The sequence below is a fragment of the Pan troglodytes genome, chromosome 7, assembly GCF_028858775.2.
Source record: "Pan troglodytes isolate AG18354 chromosome 7, NHGRI_mPanTro3-v2.0_pri, whole genome shotgun sequence".
In the NCBI taxonomy this organism is placed as follows: Eukaryota; Metazoa; Chordata; class Mammalia; order Primates; family Hominidae; genus Pan; species Pan troglodytes.
In genome coordinates this window covers 76,156,761-76,181,156 of record NC_072405.2, presented here as the reverse complement: position 1 = coordinate 76,181,156, position 24,396 = coordinate 76,156,761, and the positions used below count along the sequence as shown (strand labels likewise).

General features: G+C 40.4%; 1 protein-coding gene across 1 annotated transcript in view; it reads left to right on the top strand.

The window, feature by feature from the left end:
* CPA6 (carboxypeptidase A6) overlaps window positions 1-24,396 on the top strand; it is a 329,468-nt gene that overhangs the window by 226,410 nt on the left and 78,662 nt on the right. The window contains exons 3-6 of the mRNA XM_528158.5: window positions 7,893-8,017; window positions 14,279-14,393; window positions 16,309-16,410; window positions 19,015-19,116. Coding sequence (XP_528158.2) covers window positions 7,893-8,017; window positions 14,279-14,393; window positions 16,309-16,410; window positions 19,015-19,116 — 444 coding nt within the window. The remainder of the gene's footprint in view (window positions 1-7,892; window positions 8,018-14,278; window positions 14,394-16,308; window positions 16,411-19,014; window positions 19,117-24,396) is intronic.

The window sequence follows — 24,396 nt, the reverse complement described above, 5'->3', positions numbered from 1 at the left end:
AGACGATGGGGTTTTCTAGATAAACAATCATGTCATCTGCAAACAGGGACAATTTGACTTCCTCTTTTCCTAATTGAATACCCTTTATTTCCTTCTCCTGCCTGATTGCCCTGGCCAGAACTTCCAACACTATGTTGAATAGGAGCGGTGAGAGAGGGCATCCCTGTCTTGTGCCAGTTTTCAAAGGGAATGCTTCCAGTTTTTGCCCATTCAGTATGATATTGGCTGTGGGTTTGTCATAGATAGCTCTTATTATTTTGAAATACGTCCCATCAATACCTAATTTATTGAGAGTTTTTAGCATGAAGAGTTGTTGAATTTTGTCAAAGGCTTTTTCTGCATCTATTGAGATAATCATGTGGTTTTTGTCTTTGGCTCTGTTTATATGCTGGATTACATTTATTGATTTGTGTATATTGAACCAGCCTTGCATCCCAGGGATGAAGCCCACTTGATCATGGTGGATAAGCTTTTTGATGTGCTGCTGGATTCGGTTTGCCAGTATTTTATTGAGGATTTTTGCATCAATGTTCATCAAGGATATTGGTCTAAAATTCTCTTTTTTGGTTGTGTCTCTGCCCGGCTTTGGTATCAGAATGATGCTGGCCTCATAAAATGAGTTAGGGAGGATTCCCTCTTTTTCTATTGATTGGAATAGTTTCAGAAGGAATGGTACCAGTTCCTCCTTGTATCTCTGGTAGAATTCGGCTGTGAATCCATCTGGTCCTGGACTCTTTTTCGTTGGTAAACTATTGATTATTGCCACAATTTCAGCTCCTGTTATTGGTCTATTCAGAGCTTCAACTTCTTCCTGGTTTAGTCTTGGGAGAGTGTATGTGTCGAGGAATTTATCCATTTCTTCTAGATTTTCTAGTTTATTTGCGTAAAGGTGTTTGTAGTATTCTCTGATGGTAGTTTGTATTTCTGTGGGATCGGTGGTGATATCCCCTTTATCATTTTTTATTGCGTCTATTTGATTCTTCTCTCTTTTTTTCTTTATTAGTCTTGCTAGCGGTCTATCAATTTTGTTGATCCTTTCAAAAAACCAGCTCCTGGATTCATTGATTTTTTGAAGGGTTTTTTGTGTCTCTATTTCCTTCAGTTCTGCTCTGATTTTAGTTATTTCTTGCCTTCTGCTAGCTTTTGAATGTATTTGCTCTTGCTTTTCTAGTTCTTTTAATTGTGATGTTAGGGTGTCAATTTTGGATCTTTCCTGCTTTCTCTTGTGGGCATTTAGTGCTATAAATTTCCCTCTACACACTGCTTTGAATGCGTCCCAGAGATTCTGGTATGTTGTGTCTTTGTTCTCGTTGGTTTCAAAGAACATCTTTATTTCTGCCTTCATTTTGTTATGTACCCAGTAGTCATTCAGGAGCAGGTTGTTCAGTTTCCATGTAGTTGAGCGGCTTTGAGTGAGATTCTTAATCCTGAGTTCTAGTTTGATTGCACTGTGGTCTGAGAGATAGTTTGTTATAATTTCTGTTCTTTTACATTTGCTGAGGAGAGCTTTACTTCCAACTATGTGGTCAATTTTGGAATAGGTGTGGTGTGGTGCTGAAAAAAATGTATATTCTGTTGATTTGGGGTGGAGAGTTCTGTAGATGTCTATTAGGTCCGCTTGGTGCAGAACTGAGTTCAATTCCTGGGTATCCTTGTTGACTTTCTGTCTCGTTGATCTGTCTAATGTTGACAGTGGGGTGTTGAGGTCTCCCATTATTAATATGTGGGAGTCTAAGTCTCTTTGTAGGTCACTCAGGACTTGCTTTATGAATCTGGGTGCTCCTGTATTGGGTGCATAAATATTTAAGATAGTTAGCTCCTCTTGTTGAATTGATCCCTTTACCATTATGTAATGGCCTTCTTTGTCTCTTTTGATCTTTGTTGGTTTAAAGTCTGTTTTATCAGAGACTAGGATTGCAACCCCTGCCTTTTTTTGTTTTCCATTTGCTTGGTAGATCTTCCTCCATCCTTTTATTTTGAGCCTATGTGTGTCTCTGCACGTGAGATAGGTTTCCTGAATACAGCACACTGATGGGTCTTGACTCTTTATCCAACTTGCCAGTCTATGTCTTTTAATTGGAGAATTTAGTCCATTTACATTTAAAGTTAATATTGTTATGTGTGAATTTGATCCTGTCATTATGATGTTAGCTGGTGATTTTGCTCGTTAGTTGATGCAGTTTCTTCCTAGTCTTGATGGTCTTTACATTTTGGCATGATTTTGCAGCGGCTGGTACCGGTTGTTCCTTTCCTGTTTAGCGCTTCCTTCAGGAGCTCTTTTAGGGCAGGCCTGGTGGTGACAAAATCCGTCAGCATTTGCTTGTCTGTAAAGTATTTTATTTCTCCTTCACTTATGAAGCTTAGTTTGGCTGGATATGAAATTCTGGGTTGAAAATTCTTTTCTTTAAGAATGTTGAATATTGGCCCCCACTCTCTTCTGGCTTGTAGGGTTTCTGCCGAGAGATCCGCTGTTAGTCTGATGGGCTTCCCTTTGAGGGTAACCCGACCTTTCTGTCTGGCTGCCCTTAACATTTTTTCCTTCATTTCAACTTTGGTGAATCTGACAATTATGTGTCTTGGAGTTGCTCTTCTCGAGGAGTATCTTTGTGGCGTTCTCTGTATTTCCTGAATTTGAACGTTGGCCTGCCTTGCTAGATTGGGAAAGTTCTCCTGGATAATATCCTGCAGAGTGTTTTCCAACTTGGTTTCATTCTCCGCATCACTTTCAGGTACACCAATCAGACGTAGATTTGGTCTTTTCACATAGTCCCATATTTCTTGGAGGCTTTGCTCATTTCTTTTTATTCTTTTTTCTCTAGACTTCCCTTCTCGCTTCATTTCATTCATTTCATCTTCCATTGCTGATACCCTTTCTTCCAGTTGATCGCATCGGCTCCTGAGGCTTCTGCATTCTTCACGTAGTTCTCGAGCCTTGGTTTTCAGCTCCATCAGCTCCTTTAAGCATTTCTCTGTATTGGTTATTCTAGTTATACATTCTTCTAAATTTTTTTCAAAGTTTTCAACTTCTTTGCCTTTGGTTTGAATGTCCTCCCGTAGCTCAGAGTAATTTGATCGTCTGAAGCCTTCTTCTCTCAGCTCGTCAAAATCATTCTCCATCCAGCTTTGTTCTGTTGCTGGTGAGGAACTGCGTTCCTTTGGAGGAGGAGAGGCGCTCTGCATTTTAGAGTTTCCTGTTTTTCTGTTCTGTTTTTTCCCCATCTTTGTGGTTTTATCTACTTTTGGTCTTTGATGATGATGATGTACAGATGGGTTTTTGGTGTGGATGTCCTTTCTGTTTGTTAGTTTTCCTTCTAACAGACAGGACCCTCAGCTGCAGGTCTGTTGGAATACCCTGCCGTGTGAGGTGTCAGTGTGCCCCTGCTGGGGGGTGCCTCCCAGTTAGGCTGCTCGGGGGTCGGGGTCAGGGACCCACTTGAGGAGGCAGTCTGCCCGTTCTCAGATCTCCAGCTGCGTGCTGGGAGAACCACTGCTCTCTTCAAAGCTGTCAGACAGGGACATTTAAGTCTGCAGAGGTTACTGCTGTCTTTTTGTTTGTCTGTGCCCTGCCCCCACAGGTGGAGCCTACAGAGGCAGGCAGGCCTCCTTGAGCTGTGGTGGGCTCCACCCAGTTCGAGCTTTCCGGCTGCTTTGTTTACCTAAGCAAGCCTGGGCAATGGCGGGCGCCCCTCCCCCAGCCTCGCTGCCGCCTTGCAGTTTGATCTCAGACTGCTGTGCTAGCAATCAGGGAGACTCCGTGGGCGTAGGACCCTCCGAGCCAGGTGTGGGATATAGTCTCGTGGTGCGCCGTTTTTTAAGCCGGTCTGAAAAGCGCAATATTCGGGTGGGAGTGACCCGATTTTCCAGGTGCGTCCATCACCCCTGTCTTTGACTCGGAAAGGGAACTCCCTGACCCCTTGCGCTTCCCAGGTGAGGCAATGCCTCGCCCTGCTTCGGCTCGCGCACGGTGCGCGCACCCACTGGCCTGCGCCCACTGTCTGGCACTCCCTAGTGAGATGAACCCGGTACCTCAGATGGAAATGCAGAAATCACCGTCTTCTGCGTCGCTCACGCTGGGAGCTGTAGACCGGAGCTGTTTCTATTCGGCCATCTTGGCTCCTACCCCCTCATAATGTTTCTTGACATAAGTTTTCTCTCTGAAGGGGGACCGCTTTTAACTTATGGCTAGAAAGCAGCCTGACATTATTTTTGTCTTCTCTGGAAACGAACTAGGATCCATCTCTAGGTTTTAATCTCTCTGAATAGGGACACAATCTCACCATGTTCTTCATCTTAACCACACGAAGTTGAACTCTGTCCTTATTTTCATATGCTTTTCAAATAGCCTCAGCTTTTCAAAAGAACCTCAGCCCTTCTTTTCATATGCTTTTCAAATAGCAATAATAAGAAACAGTGATTATCTTTTGAGCTCCTACTATGTGACCCTCTGCTATTTTGCTTCTATGATTCCAATTAATCCTCCAAGAAAGCCTGCTGGGTATGTTTTTAAGATTATCTTCACAGTACACATGAGGATACTGAGGCTCAGAAATGTTAAAATGTTAACCTCCCCAAAGTCACATAGCCAATGCTGCCGGAGCTAGGATTCCAGCCCATGGCTGTCAGATTGAGCAAGACACTGAAATACCTTGGCCTCTTAAATATGTCTGTATATATGTGACTAGTAATCATGTGAGGAAAGGAACACACGGGAATAGTCACCAGGTTCCTAGGCCAGAAGGCTCTACAAAGGAGTATCCTTTCCTGTGGAGTATCAGATGGCTGCTTGCAGCAAATACCTGGAATGGTTGGCAAACAGCCTTGGACCATCCTGATAAGGTTCTTGATATTTTGTTATGTTGTAGCCCAGAATCACAGAGCTTTGCAGTTCGTAACTACTAATTATCTCATCCAGATGTGATCAGGCCCTAAGGAAACTATTGATAGGAACTTACACACAGGGGGCTGATTGGAACCTTGAAATACCTGCATGTGAATTTATGGGACAAATAACCCCACAGGAAAGACCAGAATGTGAGATCTACTGACCAGACCTCCCCAAATACTAGGTCAGGAAGTTGGAAGATGCTTATTTTTCTGGCATATTCTCGGAAGATCCTGAAGACGTGAACCGGGTCAGTAAATTACGGACACTGCTGTTAAGCATGTCTTGTATCAGCCATTTTGTACCTGTGCAACCTTGGGAAAGTGACTTAGCCTCTATGAACCTGAATCTTCTCCTTCATTAAATGTATCTACAATTAATTCCTCCTCAAAGTGTTATTGAAAAGATTAAAGATATCTATAAAGTAGATGAAACATTATAAATCTCAGATGGTAATTACTGTCCCGTATGTCTTCTATAGGCACCTGCCTGCCACCACCCTGACTGAAATATCCATGCTGCTTATTCAAATACCCTTTCCTTAAAATATTACTGGAGAAAAACTAATAATTCATTTTCATTTACTTTCCTAATATCACAACAAAATAGAATTCCTGATTTTGCAAATTCTTTTTTATCAGTTGTCCTTTAGGCCAACAGCTTTCCGAGCACATTTCTGAGCACACTTTGTGAGAAAGTTTCCCAGGAAGCTTTCTCCAAGCCTTGCTGTAGGGTCCGTTTCATGGAACTTTCCTGTGGAGAAGCTGCTCTCTTCTGTGGGATAAAGATTCTTACTTCAGCATGTACCACCAGAAAATAGCACTTATAGACTCATCTCCAGAGTGGTAATTCATATTATTTTAGCTACCTGTGCCTCTCTATCCTCTGAATACAGCACAATTTCCTCATATCCACTGGCATTAAGGGGTGGCAGCAAACTGTTATCCTTAATATAAAAAATCTGTCTCTGTAATGGGTTTAGAGGCAAGTCCCAAAGATTCGATCTTCTAAAGGATTAGAAAATCTAATATATAAAGAAAAGTGAAAGATACCAACATGCCTTTTCTTATAAAGGCAAGAAACCAGCTATTCCTCACTGAAGAATAGAACACCAAAAAAATAAAAATAAATAAAAAAATTAAAAAATAAACTATGCTGCAATAGAAGGGATTAAGAAAAATGCCTGACAATCTTGTTAAATGTGAGTGGATTCATTTAGGATATTGTCGACTCTCCTTTATTTGGAGACCTAAAAGATGTGGTTTAGACACACCTATTGGGGAGAGTTTGGTGCAGTCCTAGATGTGTCCTTGCCCAAGGGCTGACAGATGGATTGAATGACCTCTCAGCATCCCTTCCAGCCTCACACTTCCGTTGTGCGCTGATTGTTGGAGTGGCGTGTTAGCTGAGTCAGATTTGCCCTTGCAAGCGAGTGGAGGAGTCAGCTGCATGAAAGAAAACAGGTAGACTCTTTGTCCCCAAAATAAAAGCCTCTCTACCCTGTTCCAGGCTAAATTGTATCATTAGAGGTTTATTTTCCTGAGTCACAAAGTATTTTTGGTCTTCTAGAGTTCCTAACAGAATGCAGGCACTGATACTTAAGTGAAGATAAAGTAACTAAACCTTATCAGATAGGGGCTTAGCAGAGATCAAGGCCCTGCAGCATCCTCCAAGACTGGAGATGCAGGAAAAGGGAGGCCCAGAGCAGTCAGAGGTAGACAGAGGCAGGACTGTGAAGACAAACTGTGCCTAATTAGAAATGATGCTCCAAACTCCTGCAGAGATAGGGCTCTCCTCCCTTCCATCTGCGTTCCATTGTGCCTTTGATGAAGGCCAAGCTCCTACCAGGTGCAGAGCACTGGCTAAGGCACTGGGGACACTATAGTAAGGAAACAGATGTGGCTTCTGCTTTCCTGCAAAATACTGAACATGTAGTGAATTACTACAAAGGGGGAGGTCTACACTCTTGCAACAAATACTAAGTGGCTAATTTACACAAGGTACTGTTCCAGGATGGGTGGTAACCAAATGGGCAAACCCTTTGCCGTCCCGGAGCTTACATTCTAGCAAGAGGAAGCTACACCAAGAAAGAAGCACCAGGTGCTCTAAGAACTATGACAAGGAGACCTACCCTAGCAGCCAAGTCTTCCTTGAAAAGGGATGTTTATATTGACAAGTGAAGGCTGAGTAGGAATTGGAGAAAGGCATGTGTTGGAGGAAGAGCAGGCACCTAGAGAATGGTCCATCTAGGCGGGGCGCCGTGGCTCACGTATGTAATCCCAGCACTTCAGGAGGCCAAGAAGGGTGGATCACTTGAGGTCAGGAGTTCAAGACCAGCCTGGCCAATATGGTGAAACCCTGTCTCTACTAAAAAAAAATACAAAAATTAGCTGGACCTGGTGGCATGCACCTGTAATCCCAGCTACTCAGGAAGCTGAGGCAGAATTGCTTAAACCCAGGAGGCAGAGATTGCGGGGAACTGAGATCACGCCACTGCCCTCCAACCTGTGTGACAGAGAAAGACTCTGTCTCAAAAAAAAAAAGAAAAGAAAAGAAAAGAAAAAGAAAAAAAAGACCAAGAATGAGAGAATGTTCCATTTGAAATTACCAAATACTCCCCAGCTACCACAGTGTTCTTATGTGGTAGGATGAAGGGTGATTTATATCTTTTTTTCTTACAATTATTCAAGTATTTGCATAGCAAATAATTTTAAAACAGTATCAAAATTATACCTAAAACTATTTTAACTCATTTTTACCTTGTAGCTTTAATATATTGGTCTTCAAACTATTATTTGCAAATTATGATCAAATTCTATATGGATATGATATAATTTAGAAACTCAAATTCAAGATCAAATAGTTTTACCCTGATGATGCAAGCATTAAGTCTAATTCCAAAATATGTTTGGTGTTACTATATGCAAACAAAAGAATGTGTTTGACATTGTGACACAGATTTTTCCCCCCTACGTTGGATATGAATTATAGGTTGGTTCCTGCACTACAGGTGGACCTGTGGCAGCCCAGCAGTATCTCCTATGTATCAGAGGGAACAGTTACTGATGTCCATATCCCCCAAAATGGTTCCCGAGCCCTGTTAGCCTTCTTACAGGAAGCCAACATCCAGTACAAGTAAGCATTCCTTTTCACTTGCTATAAAATTTATTGGTACTAAACTGAACCAAATGGTAGTTGTATTTAGGTTATTTATCAAGTACTTACAACAGTGTTTTGGGTACAATTTTTCATATGGGGAAAACTGACATGAATATATTCACCTTGAAGAGCTTATTAGTCCAATGGGGGATGGGAGCAACCATGTGGACCTTTCATTTCACTATTCACTGTTACCACTAAGTGATCAGTGAAAAAACAGACCTTTTTCTGTGAAGAAAGGAGAGCAGCCTAGCAAGGCCTAGAGGGTGGATGAGAAGGCAGGAGTGGAAAAGGCTTTCTGCAGGAGCTATGCCAGACAGGCAGAGGCAGAGGAGACCACACAAGCAAAGGAAGAAGCAGCATACGAGTGCAGAGTGGTTAGTGTATGAAGTGCAAGTCAGAGGGCAGAAAGAAATGGTGCTGGAGAAACAGGGAGTTCAGATTGTGGGAAATCTTATGTGCAGGGGCAGGAGCTCAGACCTAGTCTTGTGGATGGTGCTGCCCCATTGCAAAGGAGGCACATGTCAGTGGGGTGGGGTGAAGGGGATAGGAAACACTAGTCCAGGGAAGAGGGAGTGAGGCTCTCAGTAGGACCAGAATAGTAGGATCACGAGAGCATTAAAAAAATATTTCAGAGCAGACTCTCTTCATGTTGGATAGTAAGTAGTAAAGGAAGAAGTGAAAGGATGACTCCAAGTTTTCTAGCTTGGGTAACTGAGTAGACAAACTAGAACAGATTTAGATATTTTGAGGGTTGGTTTAAAAAAAAAAATGGTTAGAGCAGTAAGAAAAGAGCAGGTGGGGCCGGGTGCGGTGGCTCACGCCTGTAATCCCAGACTTTGGGAAGCTGAGGCGGTCAGATCACCTGAGGTCAGGAGTTCAAGACCAGGCTGTTCCACATGGTGAAACCCTGTCTCTACTAAAAATACAAAAATTAGCTGGGTGTAGTGGTACGTGCCTGTAATCCTAGCTACTCGGGGGACTGAGGCAGAAGAATCACTTGAACCCCGGAGGCAGAGGTTACAGTGAGCTGAGATCGCGCCACTGCACTCCAGCCTGGGCAACAGAGTGAGACACTGTCTCAAAAAAAAGAAAAGAGCAAGTGGAAGATAGTCAGAGGAGTTGAAAAAGAAAAGAAAGACTTTAAAGAAAGAGATGGGTCCAGGGTACCAAGTGCTGCAGTGATATCCAGCAATAAAAGGACCAACCAGTTTCCTTTGGATCTGGCAACAGAAAGAACATTGATGACTCTAAAGATGGATTAGAATGTTTGCATTAGAAGACACAGATGTGAACAGGAGGTGAGAACACACAGCAGCAGAGTCCATTCCTGTTCTTAGCAGTTAGAATTAGCGAAGCAGAGAATGAGAAGTGACTGGGAGGAGATGCATCACCGATCCCTACCTGGTAGATTTGGGATTTGTTTGTGTAGGGGGAAATCTTGGTGTATTTGTAGGCTGAGGGAAGAGCCTGTAGGGAGGGAGACATCGATGATGCCAGAGAGAATGTGCAGAAAGAAGAGTGTCTGAACAGTAGGAAGGATACCTCATTCTCTAAAACTGAAGAGATAAATGTGGTGGATCTACTTAAGACTGTAGAGAGGGAAGTGGACATGTCAAAAAAGATTACAGCCAATGGCTAAGTTTTCTGGATGAATGAAGAAGCAAAATTATCTACTGAAAGTAAGGAAGGAGGGGTTAAAGGGTATTACCAACAGAAAAACTGGGGTATGAACAAAGAGAAGTGGTTGTTGCAGAGAAGAGAGAGTGTGACACTGATACAGAGCTGAGTTTCTGTTGGATAGAACCATGGAAAGGTCAGGGTGGCGAGAAAGTTGAGGTCCTCAGTGAAATAATAGTTCAAGTATTCATCCCTGGGTCTAATATGGATTGGAAGGCAGGAGCATGTAGGACGGATGAGGGGGCCAAGTGGAAGAATCAGGGAAGATATTAAGGTCTTTGTATTGAAAACAATGTAGTGTTACTGAGGAAAACAAATGAGAAGGAAAGAAGTTCTGACAAAATGTGAGTAGTTGGATGCTCAGAGTCCAGGGGTAGAATGTTTATGGCTCGTGACAAGATCCACAGGGTAGCCACAGAGATCATTGAAGGGGAGTGTTGTGTGGATATCTTTGAGGCTGGTGCAGTCAAGAACAGGTGGCCTAAATCACCAGAGAATCATCTTGAATCTCCTTGGCTGATGGCAAGACTAGAGGAGGAGGGAGAAAATGTACTTCTGGGGCAGGAACATCAAGGCAGAGCCAAGAGTTCGAGGAAAGCAGCAAGAAGTGGCATGACGCTGCAGAGAGGATGAGCTTTCCCTGGAAGCGAGAAGATTCATGGCGTACAGGAGAATACGCTGACCTTCCTCCCTTATGCCCCACAGTAGGCAGGTGGAGAGGGAGATGGGAATAGAAAGCCACAAAAGAATGTGTATCCTTTAAAGAGTCAAATGTCTGATGGGGCAAGAATATGAGAAAAGAGAGTTCCCTGAAGAGGCTGGAGAATGTAGGAAGTTCATTTACAAAGGAAGGGAGACTCTAGTGGGCACAAGGAAAAGCAGGTGGAGGAGAGAAGGGGCATCAGTGGAAAATCTAGAAGTGCAGTGTGGTGACTTAATGAGATGAGATAGAGAAGGAGGGAGTGACTTACCCTTTGCTGGGAATCCTAAGATTTGGGGGTTGAAAGGCATGCGTGTAAGTGACTACTCCAACTACCCAAACTTTTTAGCAGGTTGTTGTACTGTCAAAACTGGCACAGAGTTTTGGGGTCTGGGAGGGCCTGGGGCCTGGGGTGGGCTGATGGTCTGTGAGTTAATAGCGAGGGCCCAGTCTCTCTAGAGGGCTGAGCCAAGGGGTGCCAAATGGCAGTGACATCCCTGGTCCACACAGAGACTGCCCTGCCAGAAGGATATCTACAGCTTTATTAACGTACTGATATGCTTTTTACAGAAAGGTATTTTATCTATGCTTCTAGAACAGAATCGCAGCTGTTCATAAAACTATTGTTCCTACTGGACACATTTTAGTCATTGCTGTAGCTTTGAAGGCCTGATCTGATTCTCTGAATGCCTGACAGGAAACAGCTTGGCAATTATATCTATAGGTGCTCAGTAACCACTCACATGCTTCATTAATTACTATTCAGTAGAAAAGAATATACCAGTTAGTTTAACAAGTCTCTATTTCCTGTCATTAAATATAGGTCATGTGGAACTGATATAGAATAAAATATCACACTTTATGTCACAGAGAATAAAGTCTAAAAAATGAATGTTTTAAATCAGTTGCCTCTTCACTGGAGAACAGTCATTTAGAATTATTCATTTCATTGGTCCCAAGATAATAACATATGAGACAATTAAATTCCACAGGCCCAGTAGGTAGAGATCATTTTAATTGACTTTTAGTACTGTAGCCTGGAGTATTTTCAAAAGATTGTCATTTACTCTGTACAAGAATACATAATGTATAGCTATAGTGATTTTTAAAGTGGAGATAATGTGACCTCATGTGTCTGGCCCCTAGGTGATCAATTCCCCTCTATGAAATGATTCATTCTACCATAAAACATTTTGGTTATTCTATAAAGTAAATACCTATAAAAGTTGGTGATGAAATTTCTATTTTTTGGTCAGGCGTGGTGGCTCACACCTGTAATCCCAGCACTTTGGGAGGCTAAGGCGGGTGGATTAGCTAAGGTCAGAAGTTTAAGATCAGCTTGGCCAACATGGTAAAACCCGGTCTCTACTAAAAATACAAAAATTAGCCAGGCATGTTGGTGCGTGGCTGTAATCCCAGCTACTCGGGAGGCTGAGACATGAGAATCGCTTGAACTTGGAAGATGGAGTTGCAGTGAGCCGAGTTCACGCCACTGCACTCCAGCCTGGGTGACAGAGCAAGACTCCTAAAAAAAAAAAAAAAAAAACTTTCTATGTTTTGAGGGTCCCTCCCCACCCTGGAAACTTTGGGGAGGTGGTTTTGTACTGAGTAATGGCATCACTCAGAAAGTTTAGAATAGTTCTAGTCACCATTACAGGAATATACACAACTGGGGTAGGAATCATCACAGGCTATGAAGAAGTAAGAAACTACAACAGTTTACAAAGACCGTTCTGAGACTCCATTTCACAGCCTTGTCATCGATACGCTAGTTTCTAGTCAACCACTTAACAAGGAAAATGGGACTTGACCTCCAGTGTCACAATTATTTTTTAATTTAAGGTTGATCTCCTAGGGCCTGCATTTGGGTGCAATGTAAGTTACTGAACAGAGCCCTGGGTTAGTTTGCTGGGGCCGCCATAACAAAGTACCACAGACTTTAACAACTGGAAATTCAGAAGGAGATTCTGGTATAGATTTCTGCCTTTGGCAAATCTGTCTACATTTTTTTTCCTTAGTTTCTGGGGATCGAAAAAAGTAGCCAGGAGAAATAATAGATGATTTTGGTGAGGGTAATATACCTGAAGGTTCCCTGCAGTATTGGAATATGTTGACAATTTATAATTACCCCAGCCCTAGTCAAACTCGTATCCCTCTTGACTATCCCAGATTCTCTCCTAACACAAGGAAGTTAGAAAATTGACATGGAGGTTCATTTGGCTCAAGACTTACTTTAGCAATATTGTAAAATTCTTTAGCCCATACAAGCCTAATCATCTGTAACTTCCTACTTTGAGGGTAAAAAAGAAAGCACTAATATAGATGGTGTTCAGACTAACAACAACCTCCCACTCACATTTTGAGCCACTGCAAGCAGCCATCGGGAACTTAACCAAGCTTTGAGCCACCTCACCTTACCTCGATTTCTAAAATGTTTTCAGTTTTAAAATCAAAAATTGAAACAAAAAAAGCAGTAAGCCAATGATCAATTCCTGATTAAGTGCTTTGTCCATAGTAGGTGCTCAATAAATAACAAATGAGTAAATGAAAAAGAATGTCCTATACCCAGTATGACCCTAAGTTAATTTACTTTCTTCATAGAATGGAAAATATTTCTTTAGGTGATTCAATATAATTTTTTAAAATAATTTTTAAACATTAATATTAAAGGCTTTAAATAACTTTCAGCCTTGAAAGTTATTTAAAGATGCCATTATATGTTCTTTTAATAGCACTTAAACCATTAAACAACAGGTTCTTTTGGAAAATAAAATATGAAAGCAAAGCTTTTTAGCTACCTGCCAGGCCCAGGAAAATCACTGGGGGGCTTTCTAACATCTTTAAGTAATGCAAATGACTGAAGTGCTTTGCTACTGTGTGAAACTCTAGTTAGTGGAGGCTGGTGAGCATTGAGAAGACAGGCCTGTATTTATCTAACTCACATGTCACATCAAGAACACTAATGACTCTGCCTGGAGCTGGTTCCACAAAGCCTGGAATCCCCGCCCTGGCCTCAGCCTTTAATTTCCAAATGCATTCACTATAATTGGCTGAGCTTCTCTTCTCTTGGCATTCTTGATGCTGGCAGGCAGTGAAATCACTTTTTCCAACTCTGGGTATTTCTTCAGTTTCCTCTTGAGGACTGTAGCTTCTTTTCCTCTTTCCCTTTTCTCTCTGTCTTGGGTCAGGGGTGCTGGGTAGTGACGTGAGCATAGTCTCTTGGTGATGGAAGGGATGTGTGCAGGAAGAAGCAGCAGGAAAAAGAAAGCGGTAAGGGCATGGAAGAGAAGCCTAGGCTCAGTTTTCATGAAGTGACCCTGGACTTAGAATCTCAAGATTGGAATTTGGGTTCACCTTCCAAGTTCAAATTCTGGCTTGGCACTGACCAGTAGAGTGATATTGGTGAGTTCTTAACCCTTTTGAGACTCAGTTTCCCCATTTTATAAATACCAATAACGAGAGAATCTACCACATAGACTATAGGGCTATTAACTAAGATTATGTACATAAAAGACACAGCACAGTGCCTGGCTGCTGGTAGGTAAGTAGTGCTCAGTAAATCTAAGTGCTCGTAGTCATCATTCGGTTGTTGCAGCTGCAAATCAGCAGTAGTTATTGTTACTACTACTATCACTTGAGGATATCTGCCTATAATTTTACATGTTAAATTCATTACATCACTTATTTAACTGTTTTCATTTCCTGAAAAATAACATTTTCCCAACATTTGGTATTTTTAGGAATATTGATCACCACAGTCTTTCTTTACATAGATGCATATGAATTTTTTCTGGGTGTTGCCTGATTTTTGCAATATCTCAATTTACTTTTCATCATGTCTGTCATTCCAAATCCAGGGTCCTCATAGAAGATCTTCAGAAAACACTGGAGAAGGGAGGCAGCTTGCACACCCAGAGAAACCGAAGATCCCTCTCTGGATATAATTATGAAGTTTATCACTCCTTAGAAGAAGTATGTAATCAAAAGAGCTTTTTCTGGTTTTTTATAGAGACGTCTTTATCATTTAGGTCTAAGGGAGAAAATGATGTGTTTTATGCTTCTGGGGGAGAAGCATAAAGACAGAGAAGGTACTATGTGAAGAATATATGTAGCTTTTACATGGCCCAGGCACCTTATCTCTTCTATTAAGTCTTTGATGGTATATAAGAAGTATCAAAACAATTTTAATTTCATTTGCTTTACCCATACCACTTTTACATAGGACATAGGAAGCGCAATGGAAGAGTGAGGAAATGTTCCTATAATTATAGCTATAATGGCCTTCACTAACAAGCCAAGAAACATAAAGCTAACCAGAGTTTGAGGAAATGATGAGTAAGTGGACCTTACTTGTACCCTCTGCAAAGCTGAGACCTCTCAAAGGCAAAGCTTCATTTGGGGCATCTCTGCACCTTTGAACATGCTTTTTTATCCTACCTGGAGAACTGACAGCCACCTCATCCACACTGTCACATCCTTTACTATTCACCTGGACAGGTTGTTGTTCTGCAAATCTCAGCTTAAGCAAAAAGGTAGCTGTTCCTATTCTCCCAGATTGGATTAAACCCCTCCTCCGCCAACACCTAGTGAATTACATGCCCCCATAGCACAAGGATGTGATACCTATCACAGTTTCTAATTATGTAATTATGTGATTATTTGATTAATGCCTTTCACCTCTAATAAGCTACAAGTTCCACGAGCGCAGGCCACTTCTTTCTTATTCACCGCTATAACTCCAGTGGCAGGCAAACAGAGACCTCCAAATACATAGTTGTTGACAGAGGAATAAATGAATGAATCATACATTTTCCATGCTTCCTCTGAATTGAACAAAGGAATGCCAGACATAAAATAAATGAGATGCTGCTCTATTCTTAAGACGGTTTTTGGTTCTCTTGATAACAACTCTCCTTTCAAAATTATCTCCGCATATTTCATGTCTAAACATGTTTGGAAGCTTAAGATTAGAAGCAATAGAAAGGTTTTAGATAACTTTGCACACAGAAGTACTGTTAACATGCACTAGAAAACAGTCAAATTTTACAAATATAATATAGATATGCATAATGTATGTGTATGTACACACACACACACACATATATCCTGCTCATTAGATTAAATAAGAATAGAAAGAAAAGAATATATGGGTACTTTCCTGAATATATTTAGCTATTTTTTCAGCACTGATCCTTTTATACCATAAAATGGTAGGACACTTTTGTGTTGTTTTTTTACACCTTATAAGGCTTTTAAGTCAGGAATGAAGCACCTTATTCATTCAAATGTATCTTTTCCTGATGACAGATAAGTGTATATGAATGGATCAATGCAGATGTATCACTATCACTGGAGAAATTATTCAGAGTTTGCCCTCTGATATGTAGCTCAGTAAAAGAACCTTTAAATGGAAAAAGATAATGCCTTTTTCTTAGCATTTTCTTTCAGTGGCAAATTGTAATATATGGGACTTTAAGAAACACTTTCAAGTAGTTTGGACAGTTTTCCTAAAGTTGATTTATTTCTTTACCTCTTAAATACTTGTGGAAAATAGAAATAAATTCTGATTTTCAAAAAGCTAGAACACATCAATTTTTTATAAAAATCTGTTACCCGTATATTAATGATATATGGTAGTAGAAGGTATGCTTTAATGGAAGAACTATATAAAGACATAAGCTACTATCTGTAAAGGCAGAAAATTAAATGTAATTTTAAGTATCCCAAAGAAAATTAAAAATAGAAAGTAGGTTTTTTGTTCAATTTTATATTCCATGTGCACTCCTTGAATTCAGAGAACTACTGTTGTCTTTTTGTTTCCTTTTGTTCTCTAAAAGCTCCATTATTTTGAGAGAGTCTAACATAGTTTTTATTTATTTGCTCTTAGATTCAAAATTGGATGCATCATCTGAATAAAACTCACTCAGGCCTCATTCACATGTTCTCTATTGGAAGATCATATGAGGGAAGATCTCTTTTTATTTTAAAGGTAAAAATAAGCAATTGCTGTGTAAATACATAATGTTTACCAAATATCCATCTTTTTCAACTTTAACCTATGGGAAAAGAAATGAAATGATCTTTTATAGAGTCTCATATTTAACATCATCTGATAATCTCAGAAATACTTTCCCTCAGGTTTCTGAACCATATTTCATTTTTGCCATTGGATATTCCAGAGAATACTTTTGCCAACATTTTCAGTTATTGATGCGAAGTATTTGTGAGTTGGTGCTGCCTGAGGTGAACCAATGCAAAACTATTTAAATGTATAAGAAGTTGCTATGGTTTGGGTCTGTGTCCCCACCCAAATCTCACTTCAAATTGTAATTTCCAAAGTTGTGGGAGGAACCTGGTGGGAGGTGATTGAATCATGAAGGCAGATTTCCCCCTTGCTGTTCTTGTGATAGTGAGTTCTCATGAGATCTGGTTGTTTAAAAGTGTGTAGCACTTCCCCCTTCGCTCTCTTCCTCCTGCTCCACCATGTAAGCTGTGCCTCCTTCCTCTCCTCCTTCTGCCATGACTCTAAGTTTCCTGAGGCCTCCCCAGCCATGCTTCCTGTACAGCCTACGGAACTGTGAGCCAATTAAACCTCTTTTATTTATAACTACCCAGTTTCAGGTAGTTCTTTATAGCGACATGAGAACTATCTAATGCAGAAGCTATGTATTATTCTCATTCATCCCTTGACCCTGCATTCTCTTCTGTCTACTGACCTATAGCTCTCCATTCTTTCTCAGCCAAACTTCTAAAAAGACTTACCTCTAATCATCATCTCTACTTCCTCTCCTATCATTCAGACTTTGACTCACCAGCCTTTGCCCCTACAACTCTTCTAAAACTTCTTTCCAAGGCCAGCAACCACTCCTAATTGATTCTCCTCCTGTCTCTCTGACCATCTGGGTCTCACTCACTGGCTCCTTTCCCCTTATCCTTTCCTTAGGTTCAGGTAATCCCTGAGAATCTATCCTCAGTCTTACTTTCATACCACAGACACTCTCTAGACAGGCACATCTAGCCCATAATTTCAATAGTCATCCCAGACCTCTGTATCCATTGCAGTCCACCCTCTGGAACCTTAAATTCACCCACCATTGCCTGCTTGACACTCTTCCCTGGATATTCAGAAAAGCACCTCAGATTCAGAATGGCATCCCTCTCCTCCCAATTCAGAAACATGGACATCATCCTAAATTCCTCTCCTTTAACCATTCACTTTAAATTACCACCAAAAGCTGACCATTTTTTCTTCTGAATATTTTAGATCTGCCCCAGTTGCTTCTCTTGTCCTCATAGCTATTACCCTAACTTCTCTCTGTGTCTGTTCTCCCTGGACTATTGCAGTAGTGGCCTCAGTACTGAGCTTCCTTCGAGCCCCCATTCTTGACCCTCTCATGCTCTAATCCATCCTCCACACTGCTGCCAATATGAGCCCTCAAACATGAGCAAGCAAACAGACACACACACACACACATACACACAAAGCACCCCATAGAATACAGGAGGAAGCCTCATCTCTTTTATTTAGTATCCAGGGAATCCACTTTGAGCTTTATCTGCTGTTCCTTCCTCAAACTGCAGGCACAGTTCCTCCAATATGGTGCGCTCAGATTCTCTTCCAGGATTGAGATGCCTTCCTCCAACTTGTCTGCCAAACAAGCTTTATGTCTTGCTGAAGTACTCAAGTGCTCCTCTTCTGAGAAGCCACATTTTATTACTTAGGAAAATTCAACATAACACTCTTATGTTCCCACGGTAACTTATAGATATTCGCATCATAATGGTTGATTGATTGCTTACATGTTTGCCCTCTCCACTAGTGTATAAATTCCTTGTCTTTTCATGTTTGAATCTCCAGTACTGAGCACGATGTCTGACATTAAAAAGGATTTCCTGAAATATTTGTGAAGTGAATTAATGAATGAATGAAAATTAGATCCCCTGTAATTATAATGTCAGGATCTCCTATTGATTTCTCGGTTAGCAACCAGGTTAAAAGTAATATTGATATGGTAGGATTGTAAAGAAAAATCTACCACTTGATTCTAGAAATCAAGTTGTTTTATGTTTTCATTTCGTGGTATAATAAAATTTGACTTTATCCACCTATAAAATATAGCTATTATTTAAGAAATATTCCTTGGGATGGAAAGAGAAAGGGGATGAGGGAGGACTTAGCTTTTTACTTAACAGTCACATACTATATTACAATGAAGAAGCAGGCTGAGCCAGCAGGATTGCAAGAGACCAGGAGTTCAAGACCAGCCTTGGCAACATAGCAAGAACTCAGCTCTTAAAAATTAATTAATTAATTAAAATTTAAAAATTTTAAAAATAAAGAAGCAACCTATTTAGGAATTTTCCTTTTCCTTTTGTACTTTCTAGTTCTTTTATTATAATTAGGACAATAAATGTATTGTTTCTGCATAAAGAAGCCTGGACTTTCGAGATAGATAGGAACTCCCTTTGTCCTTTTTATGCGTTACCTAATGAACCACACTACAGTGAAGAATTATGCTGAAACCTTATTAAATTATGCTGGTCAGTGAATCTAAAAGCCTGAGTTGGTTACTGTGAATGCTCTTGTTTTCAGCTGGGCAGACGATCACGACTCAAAAGAGCTGTTTGGATAGACTGTGGTATTCATGCAAGAGAATGGATTGGTCCTGCCTTTTGTCAGTGGTTTGTAAAAGAAGTAAGTTAAACCCTTTACACAATGTCCATTTCAGCTAGTCAGTGCTTCCCTGTGTTTTTATTCTGCTTAACAAAGTGGGAATTTGAAACCAATGATACCTGATTGAATAACAGTAACACCTTGATTCCGTGGGCTGCTTTCATGTTTATGAAGTTCTCTTGTAACCCTGGCTCAGCTTATCCTCACCTGTGCCCTTGGAAGTGGGAATTGGCAGCTCTCATTACAGAGAAAGAACCTGAAGTTCAGAACCTTTTTAAATTTGTGACAAATTAGGAACTAACCTAGCAATGCATATATGGCACAGCTAAAAACCCAATCTGTGGTGTTCCAAAATAATTTCTTACAAGATATCCAGCTCAGAAAGTTCTACATCACTTGACTTCCTCCTCAAAATCATTTCACATATGCTCTAACAATAAAGAGATGAACAAGGGATTGCTTGTGCCCTCCTGCTATAGGTCTGTAATTTAGATACCAGAAGACCTTTAGCATCTGTGGATTTAACATTCTTAGTTTCAGTTATTTTTCAGTAACCCTAATCGTTGATGACTCATGGTGATTTCTCATTTTCTTAATGCTTCATTTGAGTCACAAGCCCTCTGAGCTAGTGTGTTGAGTGGGTCCCTATCCCAAGAGTGGGCCAGGCTTTTGTGCCAACACTTTCGTATGTTCTGATACTTTTCTATTCATTGTCAAGAATGTAATATCTTTCATGGTTTTTTTTTTTTTTAACCTTGACTTTTACTTTTGGCAGTTGAGGGGTGGGAAACATCAAAGAAAACCAACCACTAATACTGATAATGAAAGTGAAAGTCAAAGGATATGAAGGGTCTTAGCCACAAAATAACTCTACAAATTTGTTAGCCCTGTACTTATAGAAAACCATTAAAGACACAAAGGATATTTAAGTATATCGGTTATATTTTACTGTGTTTTATGGGGAAATTATGTGCTGCAGTGGAATTTGTAACTTTGAAAACTCTCCTAGGTCCTAGAAAACACAGCTCACAAATGTCAAGAATGTACTAAATTTACAAAATATCTCTGCCACTACCAAAACCACAAAAGTATGCTTAATCTTGTAAGTATTGAGTAATAAAATTTTCTAAACATTCCTACTCAGTTTATTGAGTAATTTGCATTCTCTTGAAACACTATTTCATCCTGCTAGGACAAATGCAAAAGCTAATAAGAAATTAACTCTATTATGTTGCATCAAATACCCAATGTATACATATCAACACATTGTCTGCTATTTCAGGTTAAAAAAAAAGAAATAGTTAAGTACAGAACATCTGTTGTTGATAGGATATAGTCATGTATATTATTGAAGAACATGAGAATGTATCTCCCCAGCATTCCAGCTAAAGTTTTCCCTCACCCCCAACATACGCAATCTTTTCTTTACAACATCTAAATTTACTTTGTCTATTATATTGTTATTATCTTATTCCTGTATCAACTCCAACAAGAGAAACTCTATCCATCTTGTTCACTGTTAAATCCCAACATGTAGAACAACACTTGGCACTTAATAGGTGTTCAAATATTTGTTAATGCACTGAAATGATGAGAATTCAGTGGTAATGATGTGGAAAGATTTCTGGATGATGACTTGTCAAATCATCTCATAGGATATGAATGGTTCCATCTGGATTTTTATAGTACACAATCTGTAGAGCCATATACAGCAGCACTGTAACCTGGGCTAAATTTCCAAGGAAGAGAAGGACAGTGTACCCACAGGTACACAGGAAAAGGAAGAGGCATATGCAATGACTGTCAACTGAGGGCAGTTGATTTTGGAGCAAGAGCAAGAAGCAACAATTGAGATTAGGCTCCATTTCCACCGATACATCATTGGGAGGAGAGGCTTTCCTCTCCATCCTTCTCTCTCCTGCACAGGGCCATCATGTGTGCAGATGAGTGAGGCCATTCCTGTGCCTCTGCTACCCTCCCCACACCTCTTTCACTCCTCTGGATTATGGCTGCCATTTCCTCCTCCACTTTACCACTCCATTTTCTGTCTGAGCCATGGAAGTAACCAGAAATGGAACAAAGGAGGCCTGGAGGTCATTCACCCCAGTGTCACAGTCAAGGTGTCAGCTGGAGCCCTGGGCATGAGGATGTGTGGCTTCACTGGGGGATGATGTGCTTCCAAGCTCACTCATGTGGCTGTTGGTAAGCCTTAAGTCCTCACTGGCTGTGGGCCAGAGATATCAACTCCTTGCCACATAAGCTTCTTCCTAGGCCAGCTGAAAACATGGCACCTGGCTTCACTCAAAGCAGGTGAGAGAGAAAGCAAGAGAAAACAGGCCCCAGATGGAAACCGCGGTTCTTTTGTAACTTAGGCTTGGAAGTGACCTCATATCACTTTTGCCATATTGTCTTCATTAGAAGTGAGTCACTTGGTCCAGCCCATACTCAAGAGGAAGGAATTATGCAGGGCACAAATACTAAGAGCAGGAATTGTTGGATCACATTAAAGTCTGCCTACCATTCCTTGATGAGATTTCCCCATAACCACTTACATCCTTATGCAAATGTGAACAGGAAGAAAACTTATCAGCCTTTCTAGGATCCTGATAGAGCCTCAGATTGCATAGGTGTTATGTGCACACAGTTGGAAGTCAGGCAACCCCACACTGATGTCAGGGTAATGTCAGCTCTGCCACTTACTCTCTGTGTTATCTTAATGTCAAGTCACTTAACCTTTCTAAGCCTCAGCAAAATGAGGATAATGATAGTATGTAACACATTGGCTTATTGGGAGGATTAAATAATACAATGCATGTGTTCTCTCATAAGTGGGAGTTGAACAATGAGAACACATGGACACAGGGAGGGGAACATCACACACTGGGGCCTGTCAGGGGATGGGGGAAAAGGGGAGGGAGAGCATTAAAACAAATACCTAATGCATGCGCGGCTTAAAACCTAGATGATCTGTTGATAGGCACAGCAAACCACCGTGGCACATGTAAACCTATGTAACAAACCTGCACATTCAGGACATGTATCCCAGAACTTAAAAAATAATAATAATAATATAATGCATGCAAAAGACTTAACAGAATGTTTGGCATATAATAAACACTTAATAAAATCAATTATTATTACTATTATATCAGCAATTTGGTATTTTTAAATAACTAATGGAAAGGAACAATTAAAAAGAAAATCAAGCTGGGCATGGTGGCTCACACCTGTAATTCCAGCACTTCAGGAGGCCGAGGCAGGAGGATCACTTGAGCCCAGGAATTCAAGATCAGCCTGGGCAACATAGTGAGACCCTGTCTCTACAAAAAAAAAAACAAAAATTTAATTAGCTGGGCATAGTGGTGCATGCCTGTAGTCCCAGCTACTCCAGAGGCTGAGGAGGGAGGACCTGTTGAACTCAGGAGGTCAAAGCTGCAGTGAGCTGTGATGATGCCACTGCACTCCAGCCTGGGCAGAACAAGACCCTGTCTCAATAAATAAATAAGACTCTGGGAGGCCTAGGCAGGTGGGCCACTTGAGATCAGGAGTTCAAGACCAGCCTGGCCAACATGGTAAAACCCTGTCTCTACTAAAATTACAAAAATTAGCTGGATGTGGTGGCACATACCTGTAGTCCCAGCTACTCAGGAGGCTGAAGCAGGAGAATTCCTTGAACCAAGGGGGCAGAGGTTGCAGTGAGCCAGGATCATGCCACTACACTCCAGCCTGGGCAACAGAGCGAGACTCCATCTCAAAAATAAACAAATAAATAAATAAATAGAAATTTAAAAATCAAGGATATAAAGGAACTCAACAGCACTATCAACCAGCAGGATCTAATAGACTGTACCCAACAACAGCAGAATACACTTTCTTTTCAAGTGCCTATAGAACATATTCTAAAATATACCATATCCTCTTCCAAAACATAGACCTCAACAAGTATAAAATAATTGAAATCATAAGGTGTGTTCTGTAACCACAATGAAATCAAACTAGTAATTGATAGCAGAAGAATAACAGGAAAATCTCCAAACACTTGGAAATTAAACACATTTCTAAATGATCCATGGGTCAAAGATAAAATCTCAAGGGAAGTTTTGATAATGCCTTGAACTGGTTAAAAGTGAAAATACAACATATCAAAATGTGTGGGGCATAGCTAAAGCAGTGCTGAGAGGGAAATGTATAGCACTAAAGGTATATGTTAGAAAAGAGGAAAAGTCTCAAAACAATAAGCTCTTCCTTCAATGACCTAGAAAAATAGAAAATAAACCCAAAGCATGCAGAAGGAAGGAAATAATAGAAATAAGAGCAAAAATAAATGAAACTGAAAACAAAGTTATTAGAGAAAATCAATATAACAATAAGCTGACTGGAGTGCAGTAGCATGATTATGGCTCACTGCAGCCTTGATTTCCCAGGCCCATGCAAATCTCTCACGTCAGACTCCAGAGTAGTTGGGACCACAGGTGTGTGCCACCAATTCAGGCTAATTTTTTTAAATTATTTTTTGTAGAGGCAGCGTCTCCCTGTGTTGCCCAAGCTTATCTCGAACTCCTAGGCTCAACTACCACCTCAGCCTCCCAAAGTGCTGGGATTATAGGCATGAGCCATGCACCTGGCCTGGTTATTTTAAAAGATAGATAAAATTGACAAAGCTCTAGCATGAGAGACAAAGAAAATAAGAAGATGCAAATTACCATTATTAGAAATGAAATGGAATATCACTACAAACTCTGAAGATATAAAAAAGGTTAATAAGAGAATACTGGGAATAATTCTACCCATGTAAATTTGACAATGTAGACAAAATGAACCAATTAATTGAACAACACCAACTACTACAACTTACCTATTAGAAAGTAGAGAATTTGAATATCCCTATAACTATTACAAATATTAATTTATGATTTTTAAATTCCCCAAAAAGGAAATTTCAAGGCCCAGAAGCTTTCACTGGAGAATTCTACCAAATGTTTAAAGAAGAATTAACACCAATTCAACACAGTCTTTTCAGAAAATAGACGAGGTTGGAACACTTCCAATTCTTTTTATGAAGCCTGATACCAAAACTAGAGGCAGCACATGAACAAGAAACTCAGACCAATATCCTTCTTGAAAATAGATACAGAAATCCTGAATAAAGTATTAATGGATAGAATTTAGCAATCAAGAAAAATAATTATATACCATAGCTAAGTGAGATTTATTTCAGGGATGCAATCCCAGTTTAATACTCAAAAGTTAATCATTGTAATCCACTGTATTAAAAGCTAAAGAAGAAAAATTATATAATTT